General features: G+C 41.0%; 1 protein-coding gene across 2 annotated transcripts; it reads right to left on the bottom strand.

Moving 5' to 3' along the window:
- Positions 1-721: 721 nt before the first annotated feature.
- On the bottom strand, positions 722-20221 carry BCL7A (BAF chromatin remodeling complex subunit BCL7A). 2 transcript variants are annotated; one of them, XM_064168331.1, is made up of 7 exons: positions 19985-20067; positions 15715-15823; positions 12106-12187; positions 8671-8767; positions 6657-6824; positions 3626-3747; positions 722-2667 (listed from the first exon to the last, which is right to left on the bottom strand). In XM_064168331.1, the coding sequence occupies exons 2-7, from the start codon at positions 15747-15749 to the stop codon at positions 2596-2598; spliced, it is 576 nt and encodes a 191-aa protein (XP_064024401.1). In that variant the 5' UTR covers positions 15750-15823; positions 19985-20067; the 3' UTR covers positions 722-2595. The 2 variants fall into 2 exon arrangements, with proteins under 2 accessions (XP_064024401.1, XP_064024399.1); XM_064168329.1 differs by lacking the exon at positions 15715-15823 and having other exon boundaries at positions 19985-20221.
- Between the last annotated feature and the right edge of the window lie 847 nt (positions 20222-21068).

Raw genomic sequence — 21068 nt, 5'->3', positions numbered from 1 at the left:
ATTCTGTGTAAGCTGTAACTAAAGCATTTCTACTTTGAAATAAAGCCTCTAGAAGATGGGTATGATGCCTTGTCTGGTAAGCCCCAGAACAACAAATGGTTCTGAGCAGAAGCCACAGGAGAGAAAAGGAAGTTTATAATTAAACCTGCTGATGTCAATAATGCCAATAAATGCTTCTATCTAATGAAAAAATTTGAGGTATTTTTAGTGCTATTTATATATATTTTTATTTCTTCCTAAAGTACAGGAATTAGTTTCTAAATGAAAAGTCTATTTATTCCCTTGGAAACGTCTACAAAATTAAAACCTAAAAACTTGCTGCGATGCACCTGAAGAGAGGGCTTAGTAAACGCAACTACTTGTCAAAGGTGGCATCAGGTTTGTTTCTGTTTTAGCATTAAAAACAACCAAAAGTTAGTAAATCAAAAATATTTTTCAGTTTGAATCTTTCTAGATTTGCCCATTTAATATATCAATAGAACTTCTCACAAAATATCACTTAAATCTGAGGGTAATATACATACAAAGCAATCATCATTGACCAGTTATCCACATTTTAGGCATACACACAATTCAAGAGAGAATTCTACCGTTTCATTGCATATACTGTGCAAATAAGAGTGTTTTGGCTCCTCATTTCCTTATTTTCAGAATGTTAATGGACTTCATGATCAGACCAGAAATCCCAAAAACTTATTAGGGAGCACACTGTTTTCATCAATGATTTGCAATCAGATTTTATTTAGTTAAAATCCAAAAAAGTTTTTATTTCAACATAAAGGAAAAGTTCCGAAACTGAGTGTCATAGGTTATTTGGAGTTCAATCCTACAAACATCTTATGGAAGGTCAGTATCTGCTCCCCACTTCTCCCTCCCTCAGCTCCCTTCCCCATTCCCCCTTGGTTTTCAGCATAAAGTGGTACTTGCAGACGCAATGCAGTAGTCTAAGTGCAAAGCCATTTTCACTATTGGAGAGTTCAGAAATAAATAAGCTTAATGAAGAGCTAATTAGGAAAATGTATCAACTGGAAGCAATTTCTTTCTGGTTTCTTTTTTTTTTTTTTCCTTTTTTTTTTTTCATTTAAAAAAGTATTTACAGTTCTTAGCTTACAAACTACATGCAACCATTTCCATAGCTGTGAGATCTATTGTAAATTACAAGTTCCATCTCCCACACAAAGTGAAGGCAGACTAAGGGCCCGATCCAGCAGATGTACATACAGACGTACGTACGTGTGTGTATGTGTGTGTGTGTACTGAAGCGAGGAAAAAGCTGTTCCCACCAACACCAGGTATTTAGAACTGGGAGCTCACCCTGGAAATACGAATCCCACTGGAAGATCTGGCCCTTGTGACCTGGTGCAGATGATTCTGCACTTCTACGTGCTATGAACTGGAAGGGACTTGCACGTACTTCGTGCCTTTCCATCAAGATTAGCATACGCACACCTCAACATAATCCAAAAGAAGACACGTTTCTAACAGTGATGTGGGGACTATGAAACACAAGGCTCATTTACAAGACTTGCTGAGAGGAAAAAACAGAAACCTCAAATACACTATTAACCTAGAACAAAGAAGTAAACATCTCATAAAGAAACAGTACAATGAAATCCAGTTCAGTGAAAACATGATTATCAAAAAAGACCAATTGAAAATAAATTCACTGTGCATCAATCCCTTTGATCCTATTTATGTACATGCTGGAACTTTCCTGTAAAGCAAGTTGTACCCAGTACAGAGATCTGGACCTAATACCTAAGTATTTTAACTGCTGTGTTATAGTATATATTCAGATCTGGACTATAAATGGTAAACAGATCATGTTAACTTCTGATGAAGTTAAGTATTTAGAAGACCAAATTTACAGTTGCGAATGCCATGCATTCAATAAAAGATCTCCACTATAGCTGCTAAAATAAAATATCAAGCTCCTTTTTCTCCTTGGACTCCAAGAGTGAAAATGGCTTCCTGATCCGTATTTGTTAAAAATTTAAGCACCAGGGATTTAAAAGTTAGAAACAAAACCAAAACCCAAAACAAAAGAAAAAAGGAAAGAAAAAGGAAAAATAACCCAAAAGAAAGCCTTACTACATGTCATTATACGAACATAGGCCACTTTGCAAAGGAGACAGTTGCAAAACAACTTGTAAAAGTTAGCACTGTTTTCAGAACACAAGGCACAAAACAAAAGCAGACGTCACGCCAGAACAATGAACTTCACATGAAAGCTAATACCTGACCTGTACCATCCTTAAATATCTTACAATGTTAAATAGAGAAATGAAAAAAAAAAATACAGCAGCAACATAATTGTAATTTTGACTTTAGAAACAGTGCGTAGACCCCTCCTGAGTTGTTTACTCCAACCATTTCAGAGACAGTAACTTAAAAGTTCTCAACGTTTGTTTCACAGGAAAAAGTTTTCAGTGTCTGAGAAGTTAAACCTTTGTTAGGCTTTCTTGGATTTTTGCTTGGTAACTTGAAAAGTTAGGAGTTCTGTCCTCATCCAAGAGAAGATGTTTAAGTAAGGTTGTTCTATAATTAAGCCCACTGATGTACCTTACATAAAAACTGACCAGAAAAATCTATAGTCTAAATCTCTTCAACGTTTTGTTGGGAAGCCTCTACTTTCATCTTTTTAGAAGGTGGCACTCCTTCAGAGTCCTTAATAAGGGGGAAAAGAAAAACAGCCATGTTATCATTGCACTGAATTTCAGGCACTGTAAGCATCAAGCAAAAAGCATGAAAAACCTCTTTGGTGTGTCACATGTAAAATCCAAAGCATCCCCAGATGTGAGAATGACATGACCATTCCTGAAACCCCTCCTCTCATCTTACCTCCACATCTTCACACTTCCTTTCACCTACAGACAAAAGGCAAAATTCTACTTCCAGGCTAAACACCACAGTGAAAACACCAAGCAGAAGCCTTGACGCATGGCTATACCTGGGCTTCCCTCAGATCCACACTCAAGCACAATCCATACCAAGTGCCCAGGATTTTTCTTTGGCTACAAGAGAAATGTCTATGGGGTGGAACAGGAAGGGTTTGTAAAGCACAAGGTGAGCACAGAAATGAGCCACCTACACACAGGGAAACTCATGGACTGAGCAGTGTTCTGCCTGAGGATCTCAGTATGAGTGGGACAACTGAAAGGACCTTGTCTTTCTCCCACCCACATATGATTTTTCACTAGACAAGTGAGTAACATCCAAACGTCTCATGCACTGAATCTACAAAGCTTAACTTTCCCACATGATACATACATTTATAGAAGACATTTTACTTCTTAATAGCCTTCAAAGGGGCCTGTCCAGTAGGTTAGGGCCAAACATTTATTAACATGAAAATTTAATATTCCCTCAGAAAACTAGTTTAGGAAACAGAAAGAATCAGACCAACTTCGTCTTACTGTCAGACTATGTGAAATGCCAGAAGCCAATCAAATTAACCACAAAACCAGATACATGGACATCTAATATTCTACAGCTGCTTTACTGTCATCACTTTTGGCAATCAGTCTAAACAAAACTTGCCTCATTACATTTGCTTTTTGGTAAAAAGACTCTTTTTCAAATTCCAGGTAATTCCAGGTAATTGGGCTTTTGTGTTTTAAGTTACCTGAGAGTTTTTAGATGCCTCTGTAATTAGATCATTTTCTCCAGAAGACTGAATTTCTGCTTTCTCTGAACTATTCATGGAATTTTCCACTGAAGACTGTGAATTCTGTTCATCAGAGGTATCTAAAATGTCAAGAAATAATTTTAAACAAATGAAAGGATTCAGTAGGAGCTTTTAGGATGCTTGCTCACAAGCAACATCCCAAACACACCTATTTCATTCCTCTGTAATCATTAATGATAACATACGTAACGACTGAATATAACGAATTGAGTTCAAACTGCAGGACCACTATCACTGGAGCAGCCTTTCTCCTCCCCGCTGCCAGCAGGATACAATTCCCGGAATCAATCCCTAGAGGGAGCTGAACTCACACACACCCTCTAACACACAATCACGTCAACGCTGTTACCAAACAAGTTTCAACATCAATTTTCCCAAGGGGCTGACCACAAGGAGCTTTGCTTCAAACCAGAAAGAAAAGAATCGTGATAACCGATGGATCTAAAACTGTGTAGCTAAGGAGACAGAAGAAAGCAGTCTGAATCGAAATATTGAAATGACTAAATTAAATATATTATCATTACAAATTCTATTTTAAACCCACTGTTTTGCTTGATACTATTTTTAAGATAAAATGTAGAAATTCAGCTAGCTAAACCATTAAGGTTGTAAATTTTTTACAACTAGTGCCTACTTGTGGATAAGTCTTCCAGCTTGTTATAACTCTTACCTGCTTCCAATTTTTGTGGTGGGGTTTTTTTTTTTTTTGAAGAGAGGGATTGGATGGTTGGGTTTTTTAAAACCCTTCTCTCTCTCAAAGGCTTACAGAGGACTCCGGGTTAAAGCACCCATTCACTCCAGGAGAGGATAAGGGCACTTAAAATACCTTTATAGGTTAAAGATCCCTGAAAGTTTAACACAGTATGTCCAGAAGCAAAGACTCAACAAAACAAACAAACAAAAACCACCTGCCAAAACCAAGCCCCTTTGATGGTTAATGGTTGGTTTCATTTCCTTCAGTACCCACATCAAGAACTGTGGTAAGGACTGGAACCCATTCCCTCCTTTACCTCATTTAAAAATCTCTTCAGAGTCAAGTTTATAAAGTGGTCCCTCCACAGATTCCTAAAAAAGGTAAACTTTATTCAAGAGGAAAAGAACTGCACTATCAAAGACTTTTCTGCACAACTTTGATTAATGAGGATGACAAAACCAGGGAACAGTGAATATTTTTTGTGGTGTACTGTATAAAAAGCACCACAAGCATCTCTGAAAGTTTCTCTGACTGAATTCAAGCAGGAGTCACGCCTACAATGAGCAGTCTCAAAGATTATATTCAGCAAACTCAGACAGAATCATCTCCCTTCCCATGTCTCACCAAAAAAGCATATTCATGCTGACAAAGAAACAAGTCCCAAGAATCAGAAGGAATTTCAGTTTCTGTTGTGTATGTCTGAGCGCATGTTGCAGCTTGAGCTCTTTGAAGCACACATCTTCCCACGACAGAAAACACACCTATAGCAACTTCAGTGGACAGCTCATAGTTGCTGTGTTCTCCTCCAGCTGGCACTGACAGCTACCACTCAGGCTGCCGTTGACCTTGTGGCAAGGAGATGTACTATCTTAAACTGTCAATCCCCAAGCTATTCAAATGACTTGTTTACACACCAAAATGTCTTGGATGCACCTGTTTTCTTTGAGAAGTCCACATCAGGCATTTCTGACCACCTAAACTGTTCCTCAGCTTTAAAGAATCTTCTTGATTTGTAATAACATGAGATAGATGCACAAGGTCATTAACACTATACAGTTGAATAGTGTTACAATTAGAAGGGTTTGATCGTAATACTTTGGTAGATAAAGGATTATTTAATGAATTTTTAAACTCGGTATACAGCCAACTAGAAAAACCTAAATTCATAACAGGTATTTTTTGTCATTTCATCTCCTTTTCATTTTACAGTAGCTGGCTCTGGAACTAATCCAGGGAACTTGGTATGATTTTTCCTGAACCTAAATTTAGTCAGGGGAGCATGTAAGCTATGCAACAACTTCACACAAGCAGGTTCTGACAATATCAGACCCAGGAGTAAATCCTTACCATTTACCATGATCAAATATGCTAGTTGAGATTTTGTTTGAAGGATATGGAATTCTGATTTATTTCAATCTCAGTGCAATTCAGATGTCAAATTTTAACCCAAATTAACAATTACAACATTTAACATACTTAACCAGTCTGGTATCACCAAGATAAAAGCTCTAAATTTAAATTGATTGCTGGATCTGTTGAGCTAAGGACTAAATCAGGCAGGCATAATTTAATTGCGCTGCTATGAGAAGAACCCTGCAACCAAATCATTAGGATAGTGTTAAGGACATATTTCATCTGTCATAATAGGATGGAGAAAGTTATGTTCCCAAGAATGTAAGTATAGACCATGTAACAGCAACCCAAAACATCATTTAAATAGTGAGGTTCAAAACATTCTCATGTATTTTTCATCTGTGAACAACTGCAGTACAATAAGGAAATAAGGACAGAAATCAGATTTACCTTTTGAATAAACAGCTAGCAGGGTGAAGAAAAAACAACTTACACTAAAGTTTACATAGTTAAAAAAACCCCCACAACTTCAAAGTACCTCACATCTCTTTTACTTTCAGACTAGATAATGACCATTCACAGATCTACAAAAGTAACTCTTCTCAAGATTTCTGTGATTACATGGTAGCAGCCATTTCAAAGATGATTTAAAATTATTTCTTTTTTCAAGACTGAGATTATGACAACAATAAAACAAGTACTTTGTTTCCTCTCTGAAAAGATCCTGAAGGTCAGGGTGACCTTTCCAGTTGCATGGAAGGATCATTCGTAGGCCAGAGATTATGGCCCATTTTCACAGAAGTGCTGAGAACCACTTTTTCAAATTGTTATTGTTCAGTGCTTAAAATGGATAAGCAAATAAATTATACACTAAAGGATAACAGTTTTTGTTTGGCTTTGAAGATGTTCTTTCCAGCTTACCTTCTGAACCAGGCTGCTCCTTTGCTTCTGTCTGAGTTTCATCAGACTTCACTTCAGTGCCGTCCACTTGTGTTGCCAAGTTCTGTTCTGGTGCTGGACTGGAATTACTACTGTTTTCTTGTTTTATTGGAGAAGCATCAGCTATTGAACTCTGGTTGCTATTGTCATCTGGTAACAAAAGAGGTGAAAATAAGGAAGTCTAATCTGACTTTAATTCTTCCATGTGTTTCCTGCATTATTCTCTGATAGCACAAGATATACTCTAGCTTGCCAGGGATCAAGTCCAGGCATATGGTTCAACACATCTAATTTCTTTCCAGACCACCACAATTTTTGCTCTTGCAGCCTGTGCTGTGACATAGGAGTTTCTAGCAGTTACTAAACCCCAAAAAATTTCAAATAAGGTACTTTAATACTTTATACTAAAAACAACAGTGTTTTCCTCAGATCTCATCCAAAAGAACTCAGACTTTTGTAATATGAGTAAAACAGATCAACCCAAATGCAAGTCTCATTTTATAGTTCATATAACACAGGACTAAGTGTTCATGTGAATAGTTTTTGAGGTGTGTCCTAAAGGTCAAAAAAACACCAACAAACCAAACAACACCCAACAAAACATCATGAAGGTAAAATGCAACATTCAGTCCCAATATCTATAGTTTCTAATTGTCCAGATTACTTTCTAGCCTCCAAAAACTTGGATCACAGTAACTTTTTGCAGCACAGATCATGTCTCTGTTGTTAACAGGAAATACTCTGCCTATACCTTCCTCCTGTGAAAACCAACAACAGTGGTTCAAGTCTCTCAGCTACTATTTTATGGATAGCAGTGGAATGCAACTTTCTGAAATTTTTAAGCCAGGCCAGCAGCCATGGGTAACCACGAGGGAAACTCCTGATTCCTACAGAAAAGTAACTCAGCATTGCTAGTTAAAAACATTATTAGTTAAAACATTCCTAGTCAAAATATGAGAGTGCGAAAGTCAATCCACCTCTCCCTCTGCACCCACACAATCATTACTTCCAAAGGACTTCAGAAACACATAGCTGGTGATGGGACCAACTCTTTTCACAGCAGTCTGAAGTCAGATCAGATTAAATTCATGTTGAAATTGTAGATATGGCTTAAAAACCTAAGCGACATGACAAAAAAGCAAGCAGCATATTCACCTCATGGGTGGGAGAAACAAAACTTAAGAAAATTAAACTGTCTGACCAAGGTAAAAGCTAATAAATTCAAAAGAGATGAAAACTTAATCCAGACCTGTGAAAATCCTGCACAGCCCTGTAATTCACAAGTCCATACTTGCTATGAACACTGCAAAAACCAACCAAGACCCAATATAAATGCAAATAAAACTGAAATTAAAAATTTACAACCCACTAAAAAGAGATCTCCTCTTATCAGATCAAATGGTGCTACATTCTCAGCAGTAACAATCTGAACATCTAGAAGATAAAACTTAAGAGTTCACACTTTTAAAAAAAAATCAAACTGATCTAATAGTGCCTGACTGGCACACAAAAAACCCAGTTCCTTAACCAACTAAATTCACCAAGCTGAAACAGAAGCAAGACACCTCAGAAACAGATCTCCCTTTCCTGGTTCTAGCCTTTTGAACCCAAACCACTCATTGAGTTAAGAGGTACACAAATTGCACAAGTAGGTGGCACTGAGGCTTTGGAGGTCTTTTGGTTCTCCAAACAGCAAACTTAAGGGATGTGCTACTTCACCTGGCTGTAGCATTTTAAATGGTAGCTATTTCTATTTTTATTTGCATATTTAGCTCCACTAACAAATACAAAAACCCAAAAGCCCAAACACAAATAGCATTTCAACAACTGTTAGGACATCCACAGAAGTCCAAGGCATCAAATGAATATCTGATACTGTTTCCACTTTGACTCAGTCATGCTGTCCATACATCTGGCCAATGGAGAACTCCCAATACCTCTAGTGTATGTTCATAGCAGTGTCATAGGGAATTGGGGCTGACCTTCTCCCACTCACCATGCATGTCCATCATCCCTGGAGACGAGCTGTTCTCTGGAGTGGTCACTTCAGAGCCACATTTTTCATCTTTGCCTTTTTTCTTATTCTTATTTTTCTGAAAAACAAAAGGTACCACAAATCAATGAGACTATCACCATGAAGAGAAATCCATATTGCAATTTTAAACCCCTTCCTACCTATTACTTTTGTAAGCATCTCTCTAATTCAGGAAAGCAAAGCCATTGTAGTAGTAATGGGCATTAATCCCAAAACACTGCAGGGTTGTTTTTCTAATTGTATTCTTCATGACACAAACATGAGGATATGTAGGGTTTCATTAAAAAAACAATCTAGTGACAGTTAACACTTTAACACATCTTTCATCTTCCAACAACCGTATAATTTTTGTCAAAAGTACAGAAGTTCTCAATAATATCCCCTCATTCTGCAGCCAGGGAAACTGAGGCACAAAGATTGAATGGTTTGCTGAAAGAGAGTCAGAGAACTCAGGAGCTGCTAGCTTCCCTCCTTACTGAGTCCAAACAGCTACAAAAGCAAGGTCAAAAGAATCTTTGCTGCACTGGGAAAAGGGAAGAACATTTCTCATCAGACGCTGGGCTGAGATTCACAAACTGGCATATTTCCAAGCTCCTAACTCTGCTGACTGTATGGTTTATGCACAACACAGCACTACAAAACTCAACCTGTTCTCCCTTTCACATCAGAAAGCTTGTAGAATACACCTAGCCAATATGCATGCACACACAACAGGAACAGTAACAAATCTAGAATTTTAAGACTAACAAAACAAGTTTTCCCTCCTTCTCAACCACCAACACAGCAGAGACCTCCTCCTTCTCTCAACTAATACTGTTTCTTCACTAAAACTAAAAAGATATATTAAGAAAAAATCAGACTGGCCTTAAAGAAAAAGCACAGGCAAGACAGTCCTACGTGAACAACAGATCACAACATGCTCATGACCAAACAACAGTATGGACTGCAAGCCCTAAAACAAAGGCAGAGTCAGTGGCATCCATCACGTGGAAGAGCTGCATCTGCTAAGGGATGCAGCATTTTCAATTAAGAGGTGACGTAATGAGTCTCACAGGAGAAAGAGCCAGCTGCACTGCTTTTGGAGGATCCCATGTGCCTGCTGAGAAGACAATTAAAAGCCTGACTCTAGGAAGAATATTCATCCATTTGGGTAAGACAGTGTCCTCCAACAAGGAAAGGACTAAAACCACCATCAAATATTGTCTATAACTGCAGAAGAGATTCAACAAGTGATATCTAGAAGGCTTTTTCCCTCTGTGCTAAATAGATGACTAGGCTTATTTTTTAATTGTATTTTTACTTCAGAGAAGCCAGATTTTATTCTGTAATACATGAAGCAGAGGTGAAAGCACGTGGACTTCTTTACCTTTGCAAAATCACAGTTCAGAGGGGACACCTCTCTCTCAGCTTTGGCTGTGTTTTCCATTAAAGAGTACTTTTGCCAAAGGAGAGATATTGGAAAATGACTGTGAGCCATTTGAGCTGCAAAGAGTTTTTTAAAAAAGGTTTAGCCATCAAAGCAAGGAGGTTCTATAGCAGCCTTCCGAAATCAGGAGGAGGAAAAGAGCCTTGCTAATTCTAGTTCAAAGAAATGTCAAAGTGTCTTAGGAACAATATGTGAGGGAGAAGTAATATAACATGTGTTCAGTGAAATAAAAAACAACTTCAATTTGAAACACGAAGCATTCAAAAGGTTCTAGCAAAAAAACAAGTATACCTTCTGCTCCTTCACGAGTGGATGAAATGGGATGTAAAAGGGTAGCCATAACAAAATTAAATAGCCAAAACGACCCCTACCTGGTAGTTACTTTAAAATATATGCATTTGGTCTAATTATGAGAACTGCCAGAGCAAAAAGACAAAAACCTTGACATCAAGCCTACAATAGCTGCATCTGCACAACTAGTAATAAGAATATGACAGGTAGGACACTAACATAACTGGTCTTGTTCAAGTGTCCCAATTTCAGCAAATTGAAGCCAAAACTTGAAGATGATGTTTAAAGAAATACAATTAAACTCTGTACATAGAGACTGTTATATAAACCCTTTCTTCTTAACAAGGGACTTCGACTGCAGGTACCATTGACCTTGAAAGTTCATCCAGAAACTGACTCAAAATTCTCTTTCACAGTTCCATGATACTCATCACACAGGCACACCTTAACTGTGAGAAAACAGTCATAAGAAGCTGCAAGCCTAAATATCCTATCTCTCTCCCTCTCACAGGTTTTCCCTATGCATTATAAATAATAAAATCAATACCAAACATTTGACAACTAGAAAGAGTGAATAAGTTTCTGTAAAGACACCAGGGAAGGTTTCCTCATTCACACAGGGTTACTCCACAGTGCTCAAGCACTGCAAGGACAAAAGAGGCTTACCACAACTCTTACAGTTACAAAAATCTGTGGTACAACCAAAGGTACAGAAAGAAACAAACTTAGTTAAAACAATGCTAATCAAAAATAGGCCTGGAATATGGATTTTGAATAAAACAAGATCATGACACTTGACTTGTCCGAAAAAAAAACATCGGTTTACACATTTATTAACACAGCATTTTTCTTCCACATAGATCTTATGGCATCAAGTCACACTTCAAATAGAGCAAAAGCACATGACAGGCCAAGAAAGGAGTACCTAACTTCATTTGCTGTGGAACCATGGGTTACTTTTTCAATACAGTATTTCAATTTATAAAATGAGAGCAATGTTCTCTTTGAAGAACAATTTGTGAGGCATATCAACTTGGATCTTTATACTTATTTTTATGCCACATGATTCTATCATGGCACATGAACACTGCACACTAAGAACATAACCGTGATGCATACACAAAATATTTATCAAGAGAAAGCACAGATTAACTACATGAGAAGCGTATCTGCTGCACTGCTTGGGTTGGACTTATTTTATAACAAGTCATCTCAGTGCCACAGGATTCGCCTGCCCTTACTTCAGTGGTTTGTGCCTGTTTTTGAGCAAAACAGCAGTGATACACAGATAGAATTCATTCTCCACACAGTTCCGATCTGGCTACACTGCTTTAAATCATCAGGCAGAAAGAGGAAAAGTTGATGTCTCAGCTTTCCCTCTCTGCCTCCCAATTATTATGATGGAGAAAGGTTTCAAAAACCAGTTTCAAGATGAATGTTTAACAATTCTCTGAGAATTGATTCAGGCTGACTTGGTGAAGGCTGGAACCCAGTGAACCATCACCATCACTTTCTGTAGAGATCAACATTTTCCCTAGAGGTCCTCAATCCAAACGCTTCCAAGACTCACACCAGTCTTAGCTTAAAGGCTCAAATAATAGTGAGCATATTTCTTTTGACTTTCCCTAAACATCAATGTCTGCACCTTCAAAAAAGCAAGACATCTGCAGGATACTTACATCATCCACTTTAGGCTCTGTTACTGGTACCCATTTGTAAATCCTTAGGGATGTGTCGCCAACTGTCACCCACTTCTTCTCCCTATAAAATTACAATGCAGGAGAAGTTACAGTTAAACTTCAGACTCAAATAAGAAGTGATCTACTATTGTAAGGTGTCAAGGATTTAAATAGGCTATTAAGTAGGATGATCTCTATTACATCGTCTTTAGTACTGCACTGTGCAAATTGTTCTTTGCATTTCAAAAACTTGTTGGAGCACTGCTAACCTTCAGATTTCTCAGGGCCGTTACTTGACTAGGTGAGTAACTGCAGTAGCAGTAATAAGATCTGGATTAAAGATACAGTTAAGAAGAACAGATATTTAAAAAATGCAAATTTAATACCTAGGATTTTCACTTAAGCTTCTAGAGAGCAGAAGAGGTTTTAGACAGACCAGCGTATTTTGATTGTCATGAAGCTGTTTAATGGTATTAGAAATCTAAATGCATTTGGACCATCTGAGGTTTGTTTTTGGGTAGAAATTTGCTGCTGGCAATTTAACATTCACTCAACACTCCTGTCAGAAAGCCCTGACATTCCAGCCTTACAACCAACAGCCTTATTGGTAACAATATGTGCTGTGATGCAGAATTCAGACTCTGGAGAGCCTAGCTCTCTTGGAAAGGGAAAGCTGAGGCTATTGAAGAGGGGAAAAGCATAACCTGCAGCACTCTGTGCAGACCCCTGCCAGCCATGAAGTGGTGACACTGATAAATAGTGAAGGAAATCTGGCTGGAGGGTGTTGCTGCATTAGGGGGTCCTGCAGCCACAGAGCAGGGAGATGGAAAGGATGCTGAACACTTAGTTAAGGGATGAATTCCTTGAGTCCTTTACATCAGAATATTAGAAGAAGGTTCACAATGCCAGAGAAATTTCATCACATTTCTGTGATCAGTTTTCAGGTCACAGATTACCACTGCTGGTTCCTGGGTTTGTAATATAGCTCTGCAAATGGATCAATTAAAAGTTAACAACAAAGACCAATTCCATTAAATATTCAGGAACATCTGAAATTAATTTGGCATGAGATCTCAAATGTTTTTCTTTAAAAAAAAGAAAACACATTTAAATAATAAATTTGGAATCCAGTTATAGATTATTTAAGAAATACTCTCTGCAGGATGAGAGAAGCTGGATGCGACTCCAAATACATATATCTATGTGATAGCTCCATTTTTAGAAAGGGCTTCCAGAATCAAAAGCAGCCACATCACACAAATGCCACAAACATACTCCTGACTACTTGCTTTAGTTACTAAAGCCAATCTGACTTCTTTTCCCTTGTTTGAGCAGACACTTTTCCTGTTTTTAAAAGAATAAGCTATATATGGCAATTTGAAAAGTTTTGGATCTGTCCACGAGGATATTTTAATTACAGAACTATTTTAAATTCATTTCTTCCCCACTGTTCTTCCTAGAGCACAGTTTTTCCTCAGCCTGTTTAGAGACATCCATCTGGGTAGGCTAGATGGCTAAAGTATGTCAAAACCCAATTTTACGCTAATTTGGAGCTCTGCTGCTAAATGTGATAAAAATGACAGTGGAGAGATGAGGGTATGTCAATAATGAGAGCACACTTAATTGTGAAGAGATGATCATGATACAAATTTGCTCTTTTTTAAAGATAAAAGACAAACTGAACTTATTTCTACTTAGGAAATCCTTTGCAAATATGGAAATCAAACCAGCTAGGGTTTTGGGTTGGATATGGGAAGAGGTGAATAAATGCTTTTACAAAAATCAAGATTTTAGTCTTTTCCTACAGCAAAATATTACTTAGAGATGCTGCACTGGAAAACCAAAAGTTCAAGATACCTGTTAGCATCTCAAAGCAGCCTCACACAGCATCTTCACTGGACAGACTGTAGAACACAGGAGGAAACCTATATTAGTAACTTTTTCCTTCTAGTATTAAAGTCAGCCCTGACATTTTAATGCTTTTGAGCTTCTTATGTACCACTTTATGTTTTGATAAACCTCAGCTATAGGGATTTTGTTTTAAACTGAATTCAATACACAGCAATTCAGACAGAAATGGGAATAAGGGTATTCTGTGATGGAAGTACACCAACATCCCAGCCCTGCAAACACTTATGGCTAGGAAGAAAACCCAACATCACACAGCTATTGCTCAACTATTTTACATGTGTAAGCATTTACAGTTTTGAAGGCTCAAGACCACAAAAATATTCATCAGAAAAGAAGATACTTCCTCTAAAACTTCATAAAATCACTGGCAGGTAACAAATATGTTTACAAAGAAATATTAATGACTTTTAGACATTTAAGATAAACAGGGTAAAATAACTCCAGGATTTAAGATGTTTATTGCAAATAAAGCTTCAAATATTATTTGTAATACTTACTGCCCTTCCATTTCAAACCAAGGCCCAAAACAAACAGAAAAAAAACCCTAAACTCCCAAAACCAGTTCTACTCTGAATGTTCTTTGTCTTCTGTGCAGCAAAACCATCCCAATCAGCTGATCTGGGACTTCCCTTTTCATTTTGTTAGAACTGAGAGTTTAATAATTATGCCCATAGTTTGCCAAATGCTGCACAAACTACAAAACATCCTGCTAACAAAATGCTGGAGTAGAAAGTGGAATTAATGTCCACTCTGTTGTGAAACCTAAAGTAGTTTCTTCACCTGTTTTCCTGTCTGTAAAATGGATCTGCTCTTCAGCAGGACCCTCATCCTGAGATCCATTCCCATAAGTTCATTCCACCTCTTCTGAAGTAATCGACTGGCGTATTTTTTATTGTTATAATCTATAAGTTGATCCTCTATTGGCTGGTGGATTGGAGAAGGTGGTTGATTAAACACCACCAACCTGAGTGCTTTTTGGTATCAGTGTGGCACTTATCAACTTGACTTGTCCATGTCTAGCTGGCAAACTTCACAGCTTTACAAAAAACCCCACTTTTTGTTTCCAGACCTCTCCTGTTCCTTCATGAGTAACAACACTGGAAAATGGCAAAACTTTTAACATCTTCCACACTGAAATGTATCTTAAATATTTCAGCACTAGTAAATTCAGAAACTCATCAGTACACCAGAAACAAACCCTCACATTTGTCTGAAATAGTGTTAAAGCATTTTGAAATTCTGAACCACATCTACAACAGCATTTAAAGGACAGCCAAGGATACGTAGGGTAGGCATTAGTATCAACATTTCTCTAGTGCTTATGCCTGAGGCATACTAATATCCTAGAACTTACATAATTATATACTCAATTCTCCATTCTAAATAGCCCAAGTCTCTTAAGTATATTTGTATTTTGTCTATTAGTGCTAAAGCTCCAGAAATGAATATCAAATTCCATGTATAAAAGTAATATACTGGTGAGCAAACACAGCAGTGTATATTACACTTATACATAAAGTGTCAAGGCAGCTTCTGCAGCAGCGAGTTCTAGAGACACGAGATGGCACGGGAATAGAAAAGCCTTTACTGCCAATATCTCCTCATTCAAAAAAAGGCTTTGGCACTTTCTTGGCCTTTTACCATGACTGTCATTTTGCACAGTGATCTATATTTACACAAGGATTTGCTCCCACATACCCCATCTTCTGCTGATGATCACGAAGTGACGTCATAATGCTGAATTTATCACATCACACTCACTTGCATTGCAACAGAGTTTGGTGAAAATCACAGAATTATGACCTCCCTGTGGGATCAAGCAAAGGAGAAAGGGGAATGGGAAAGAAAATGCCATTATTATACACAAAAAGTGCTGTTAGATGCACAAAAATGAGTTTTCTGAAACATAGGCTTCCTCTTCAGAGCATGCCTATTGCTGTTTAGATGTTTGGCTGGTGACTAATGTAAAGCAGTCCCAAATACACATGGTGTTTCTTGACCACGCTGCAAATACATTGAAATACCATGTAGGACAAGGACAAGGCTAATGGCAATGTCACCTTCTCTCAGAGTTAATCTGAATACATTCCAGTAGGAGAGTCCCCTTTAACTTAGTGAGGAGACACATTCACAAGCAAGTTCTGTTGGGTTCCACGTTGCAACAAGCACCTTTTCCCACAGTAGAGAGACGTGGCTTACGCATGACAAAACTCTACCCTTAGCATACACCCAACTCCCAGTGAAGTCAGAGTGTGTATCCTGGCTCAGAAAGAAATAATCATGACTCAGAAAACACATATCTTAATTCAAGCATGATAACAGCATGTCTGGGCCTTTACAGTAGTTCAGTGCAGGTCCTGCACATACACTGGGCATTTTTAGTTTAAATGCCACCACTTGAACCACAGTCTTAGCAGGAAACCAAACAGCCAGCATAGCCAGACTAAACCAGGGTGGCAATCCAGCAGCAGCAAACAGTCTTTTTCCAAAGACATCATGTTAAGAAGTTATGTGTAGCTATTTTTCAGAGTGAAAGCCTGTTTTAGTAAGGAAGCCTGAGCAGCAAAACCTGCAGAAGCTCAGTCTCAGAGCATTACATACCACACAGAAATATTTTAGCAAGTCTGAATGGAGACAGTGAGGAAAAGCTGCAGCAGTGCTGTCTAGAAATTCTCTTAGCTATCAATACCAACCAATGGAACCAGGTAACACTTCCTGTCTTGACTTTGCTCTTCAACTTTTACACTGCACACTTTGTCTTCACCTACATCCTAAGTCATGCTTAGCTCTACAGACAATGCCCTGCCATAACAAACACTTACACTTTCTGTAAGGTGCTGTAATTGTCCTTATAGATTAGGACTTTTGTGGGTCAGGAAAAGGTCAAAGGACTTCTGCACTCAGAGGCAACACAGAGATTTCCTCATTCCTGGTGCATTCTCTAAATCAGGGTACCTAACCCCATCAGCCACACCATACCTCTTCCAATCCTTAAACTTTTGTACAGTTGTCCAAAACCCCAGCAGCGTTACACAGCCATGCAAATTATTTCACTGCCTCCCAAGATGTCCTATCACTTATGGTTGCCTCCTGCCCGTTACTTGTTTTTTGGTAGATGTCTGCTTTTTTTTTCCATTTAATAAATCAGACTTTTATGAAACAACAGAATTCCCAGTATTTTTCTAACACTGGTTGCAGGCACAACAGTTTTTACCTCTCTGTTCTCAAAAACCCATTTAGAATCTACAAATAACCATCAATCTTTAAGGACAAAAATCATTCCTGTACCTTTCACAACTCAATTGAGATAAATTTATCCCAAAAGATTTTTTTTTGTTAATAGACTGAAAGAAAATGTGCAAGCACTGATTTAAAAAAGGGCAGAACTACCCTCTTAGTCATGGAAATCTAACATTTGTGCCACACAAACACAACCCAACCATGCACTCGGTCAGACACGTGCTTTGTTTGATAATACAGATGCTCATTCACCAAAGTAGTTTAAACAAAAGAGATACGGTTGCATTAATCTCAAGATAAAAATGTAACAACTCCATTGTTTACTACTAAGTTCCAGCAACACCAGCAGCGCTGGGCGCCCTGCTAACACACATGCAGATAGGGTACTTGCATCAAAGGGCTCACTGTCTGAGAAAGAATGCTAATTTTCAAAGGAACAAAGTCTGTCCTGATGGAAACTGCTTTCCAACAGGCACATTCACAGACGTGACAGCACAGGCATTCAGCAGTGCCGCAGAACAAGACTACTGCACACCTTGGGCAGCACGCACCAGAGCCATTGTCTGATTGGAAGAGTTTACAGCTCGCTCTGCCTCTCTACTCATCCTCAGCATGCAGCGCTCCAGGAACACGAGTCTTAGAAAACTCCGTTCTATGAAATGTTGGGTGCAAGGTATTTCAGCCTTCAGTGGCTGCATTTCCACAGAAGAGCTGTGGATGGCAACAAATTGCTCCTATTATGCAAATGAAACTGCACATTTAGAAGTCGCCTATGTGGCTCTTGTGAAGATGCAGGAATTGCTCGCGTGTAAACTTCAATTTAACAAGCCAAGTCTGCTTAAAGCATTTAAACCACAAGACACAGAATGTCTCTTGCTCCTTTCCCACTGTACTCGACTGCAGTTAGAGGAATCATGAGATTCTCCAAATTAAGATTCCTTTGAAATTAAGGAAAATGGTTTATGTCAATGATTGCGAGATGCACACACAAAAAGCCACAATAATACTGCTGACAATAATTAGAAGAAACATTGCGAGACTCTCCACAGGAACCCTTTAAAGCAAGTTGTCTCTTACAAAGCTTAAGCTGTACAAAAATCTATTTATACTGTAAGATTTCTGTTTTATAGAGGAAGCCATAGCAACTGACATGATGGCAGAGAGCCCTTGCCAAGAAAAAATAAGCAAATCAGGCATTCTGTTGAATTGCCAAGCTTCTGCCTCTACTCCTCTCTGAAATCCACAAGCTACGACTCAAAGGAACTACACCGTGCTCATGAATGAACCTACAGACAAAACAGTCCCACACATCCAACAACGCTCCTGTTTGAACAAAAGTCCTGTCACATCGCTCTGCATTGTTCTGACCCTTCAAAGCTGGCCCACCAGTCAGCAAACAGCACTTAAAAACACCACCCGAGTAGAAGAGACTTCCTGAAACCAACCGAAGCGCGGTGCTGGAGCTGCTCCGGCTCCCTACACAGTGTCTGGATTCTTTGAAATCCCCATCTCGAGCACTGCGTTATTGGACACACGTCCTGAGCCTTTGTCCGGCTGAAGCCAACAGGCCCATTCATCGGCTCAAGGCCATTTAAAAGGCAACAATCCCTTTCACCCCAATAACGAACACATTTAGTTTCGTATTTCACTCTTCTTTCGCTGTGGACTGCGATAAAAGCATCCCCTTACTTTTACCTGGTTCAGAACAGCTGAGCTTGGCAGGTTAAAAACCAACTTAAGGAATTCCTCCACCGATTTCAGATGTTTAAAGAAAGTATTTCAAGATACACATGCACAAAGACAGTCTGTCAACTTGCTGAAGGCACTGCAAAGTGCCAGTCACACTGGCACCGGTCTTTATCGCATCCCAAAACCCTGGGCTGACCGCACAGCACAAGTGGTGACCACTCCACTGTATTGTTCAGACATCTCACACTGACTTTCCTGACAAAAAGCGGAGGGGGTAAGAAAAAAAAGACAAAAGTGGGGAAAATGCCAAACACGTTTAAGGCCTAACAAAAGGGAATTATTTAACGAGGAGAACAACCTTTAATTATATCATTTAAAACAAATTCCAGGGGCAATTAGATGCTTTCTCCCTGCTCTTTGAGGCATTCGGAACTGCCGGAGCGTTGGTGGGAGACGATCGCGCCCGGGTTGGCTGTGCTTACGTGCAAACTTCAAAGGTGATATAAATAAATAAATGTGCAATAATAAGAAATAAACTCTCGAGCGCTTCGCAGGGCGATTTTTAAAGTAGTTTTCTCTTAAATATGACTTCTTCGAGCACTATTTTCACACAGACCCTGAGGCTCAGCTCTCCCAGGCCCTCTCCCCAGGGCCCTTTGTAGGGGAAGGCGGCGGGAGGAGTCGGGCCCGAGTCGTCGCTCGCTCGCCCCGTAGCTGCCCGGCGCGGGCCAGCCGGGACTCCGCGGTGCGTTGCGGCGGGCTAGGGTCGACGGGGAGCGGAGCGGGTCGGCAGAAAGGGGGGTCGGTCGCACAATGGAGCCGCCTCTCGCCCTCACACGCCACCACCGCCGCCGCCGCCTTCATGTGACTCGTAGGAGCGAAATGGCTTCTGGGTGCCGCCGGCTCCCCGCCCCCCCGCGCCCGCCCGGCGAGCTCGGGCCCCGTGAGGGGACGGAAAGGGAGGGGTGCGGGGGCACGGCGGGGAATGAAAGGGGTACGGGGGCGGGCGCGGGGTCCCGGCGCGGCGCGGCCCGCTCACCATTTGCGCACTTTCTCGATGGCCGCCATCACCCGTTTGATATCATCCTTCGCCCGGCTCCGGGTCTCGGCCCGCACCGACCGGCCCGACATGTTGCTAGGGGGGGAGGGCGGCCGGCGGCCTCAGCGGGGAATACGGCGCTGCTCGGCGTCGTCCGTCTGTCCGTCCGTCCCTCCGTCCTCCCGCCCGCACAATGCTCCCTCCGCTCGGCGCGGCTCGGCTCCGCCCGCCCGCCGGGGCCCGCGCACTGCGCACGCGCCCCGCGCCGCCGCCGGCAGCCCGCGCGCGCGGGAACGGGGCGGGGGGGGAGAGCAGAAGGAGGGGTTGAGCGCGCGGGCCAACGGGGGCTGTGAGCGGACCACGGGCACTGAAAGGGGACAGCGGGCATTGGAGGGAGAGCGGGCGGGACGAGCACTGAGAGGGGACAACAACCGCTGAGGAGAGGACGGGCACTGAAAGGGGACAGCGGGCATTGGAGGGAGAGCGGGCGGGACGAGCACTGAGGGGACAACAACCGCTGAGGAGAGGACGGGCACTGAAAGGGGACAGCGGGCATTGGAGGGAGAGCGGGCCGGACGAGCACTGAGAGGGGACAACAGACGCTGAGGAGAGGACGGGCACTGAAAGGGGACAGCGGGCATGGGAGGGAGAGCGGGCGGGACGAGCACTGAGAGGGGGCAACAAACGCTGAGGAGAGGACGGGCACTGAAAGGGGACAGCGGGCATGGGAGGGAGAGCGGGCGGGACGAGCACTGAGAGGGAACAGCAGACGCTGAGGAGAGGACGGGCACTGAAAGGGGACAGCGGGCGGAACGGGCGCCGAGAGGGGACAACGGGTGGGACGGGCACTGAGAAGGAACGACGGGCATGGGTAGGGGGTGGCGAACGCTGAAGGGACAGCGATCGCCGTGGCCGGCTCAGACGACTCGGTCCTTTTTTGGGCGTGAAACTGGGGTGACGAAGAAGGGCGAGAGGAGGGGAAGGGAACGGGAGGGCGCGGGCGCCTGGCTGTGAGGCTGCCCCTGGCACTGAGAAGTTTCCTTGGAACCGCGGTAGCAAACCAGCGGAGCCTCCGTGCGCCGGA

The sequence above is a fragment of the Pogoniulus pusillus genome, chromosome 30 (assembly GCF_015220805.1).
Source record: "Pogoniulus pusillus isolate bPogPus1 chromosome 30, bPogPus1.pri, whole genome shotgun sequence".
Lineage (NCBI taxonomy): Eukaryota > Metazoa > Chordata > Aves > Piciformes > Lybiidae > Pogoniulus > Pogoniulus pusillus.
The sequence above is the reverse complement of the archived record's forward strand: the minus strand, read 5'-3'. Positions and strand labels throughout refer to the sequence as shown.

Excerpts from the sequence above, each read along its gene's own strand:
- BCL7A (XM_064168329.1), bottom strand. The coding sequence starts at position 20,076 with ATGTCGGGCCGGTCGGTGCGGGCCGAGACCCGGAGCCGGGCGAAGGAT. Across the intron at positions 3,748-6,656 it reads GGAGCAGCCTGGTTCAGAAG|ATACCTCTGATGAACAGAAT; the intron begins GTAAGCTGGAAA and ends TTGACATTTTAG. Across the intron at positions 2,668-3,625 it reads AGGCATCTAAAAACTCTCAG|GACTCTGAAGGAGTGCCACC; the intron begins GTAACTTAAAAC and ends CCCCTTATTAAG.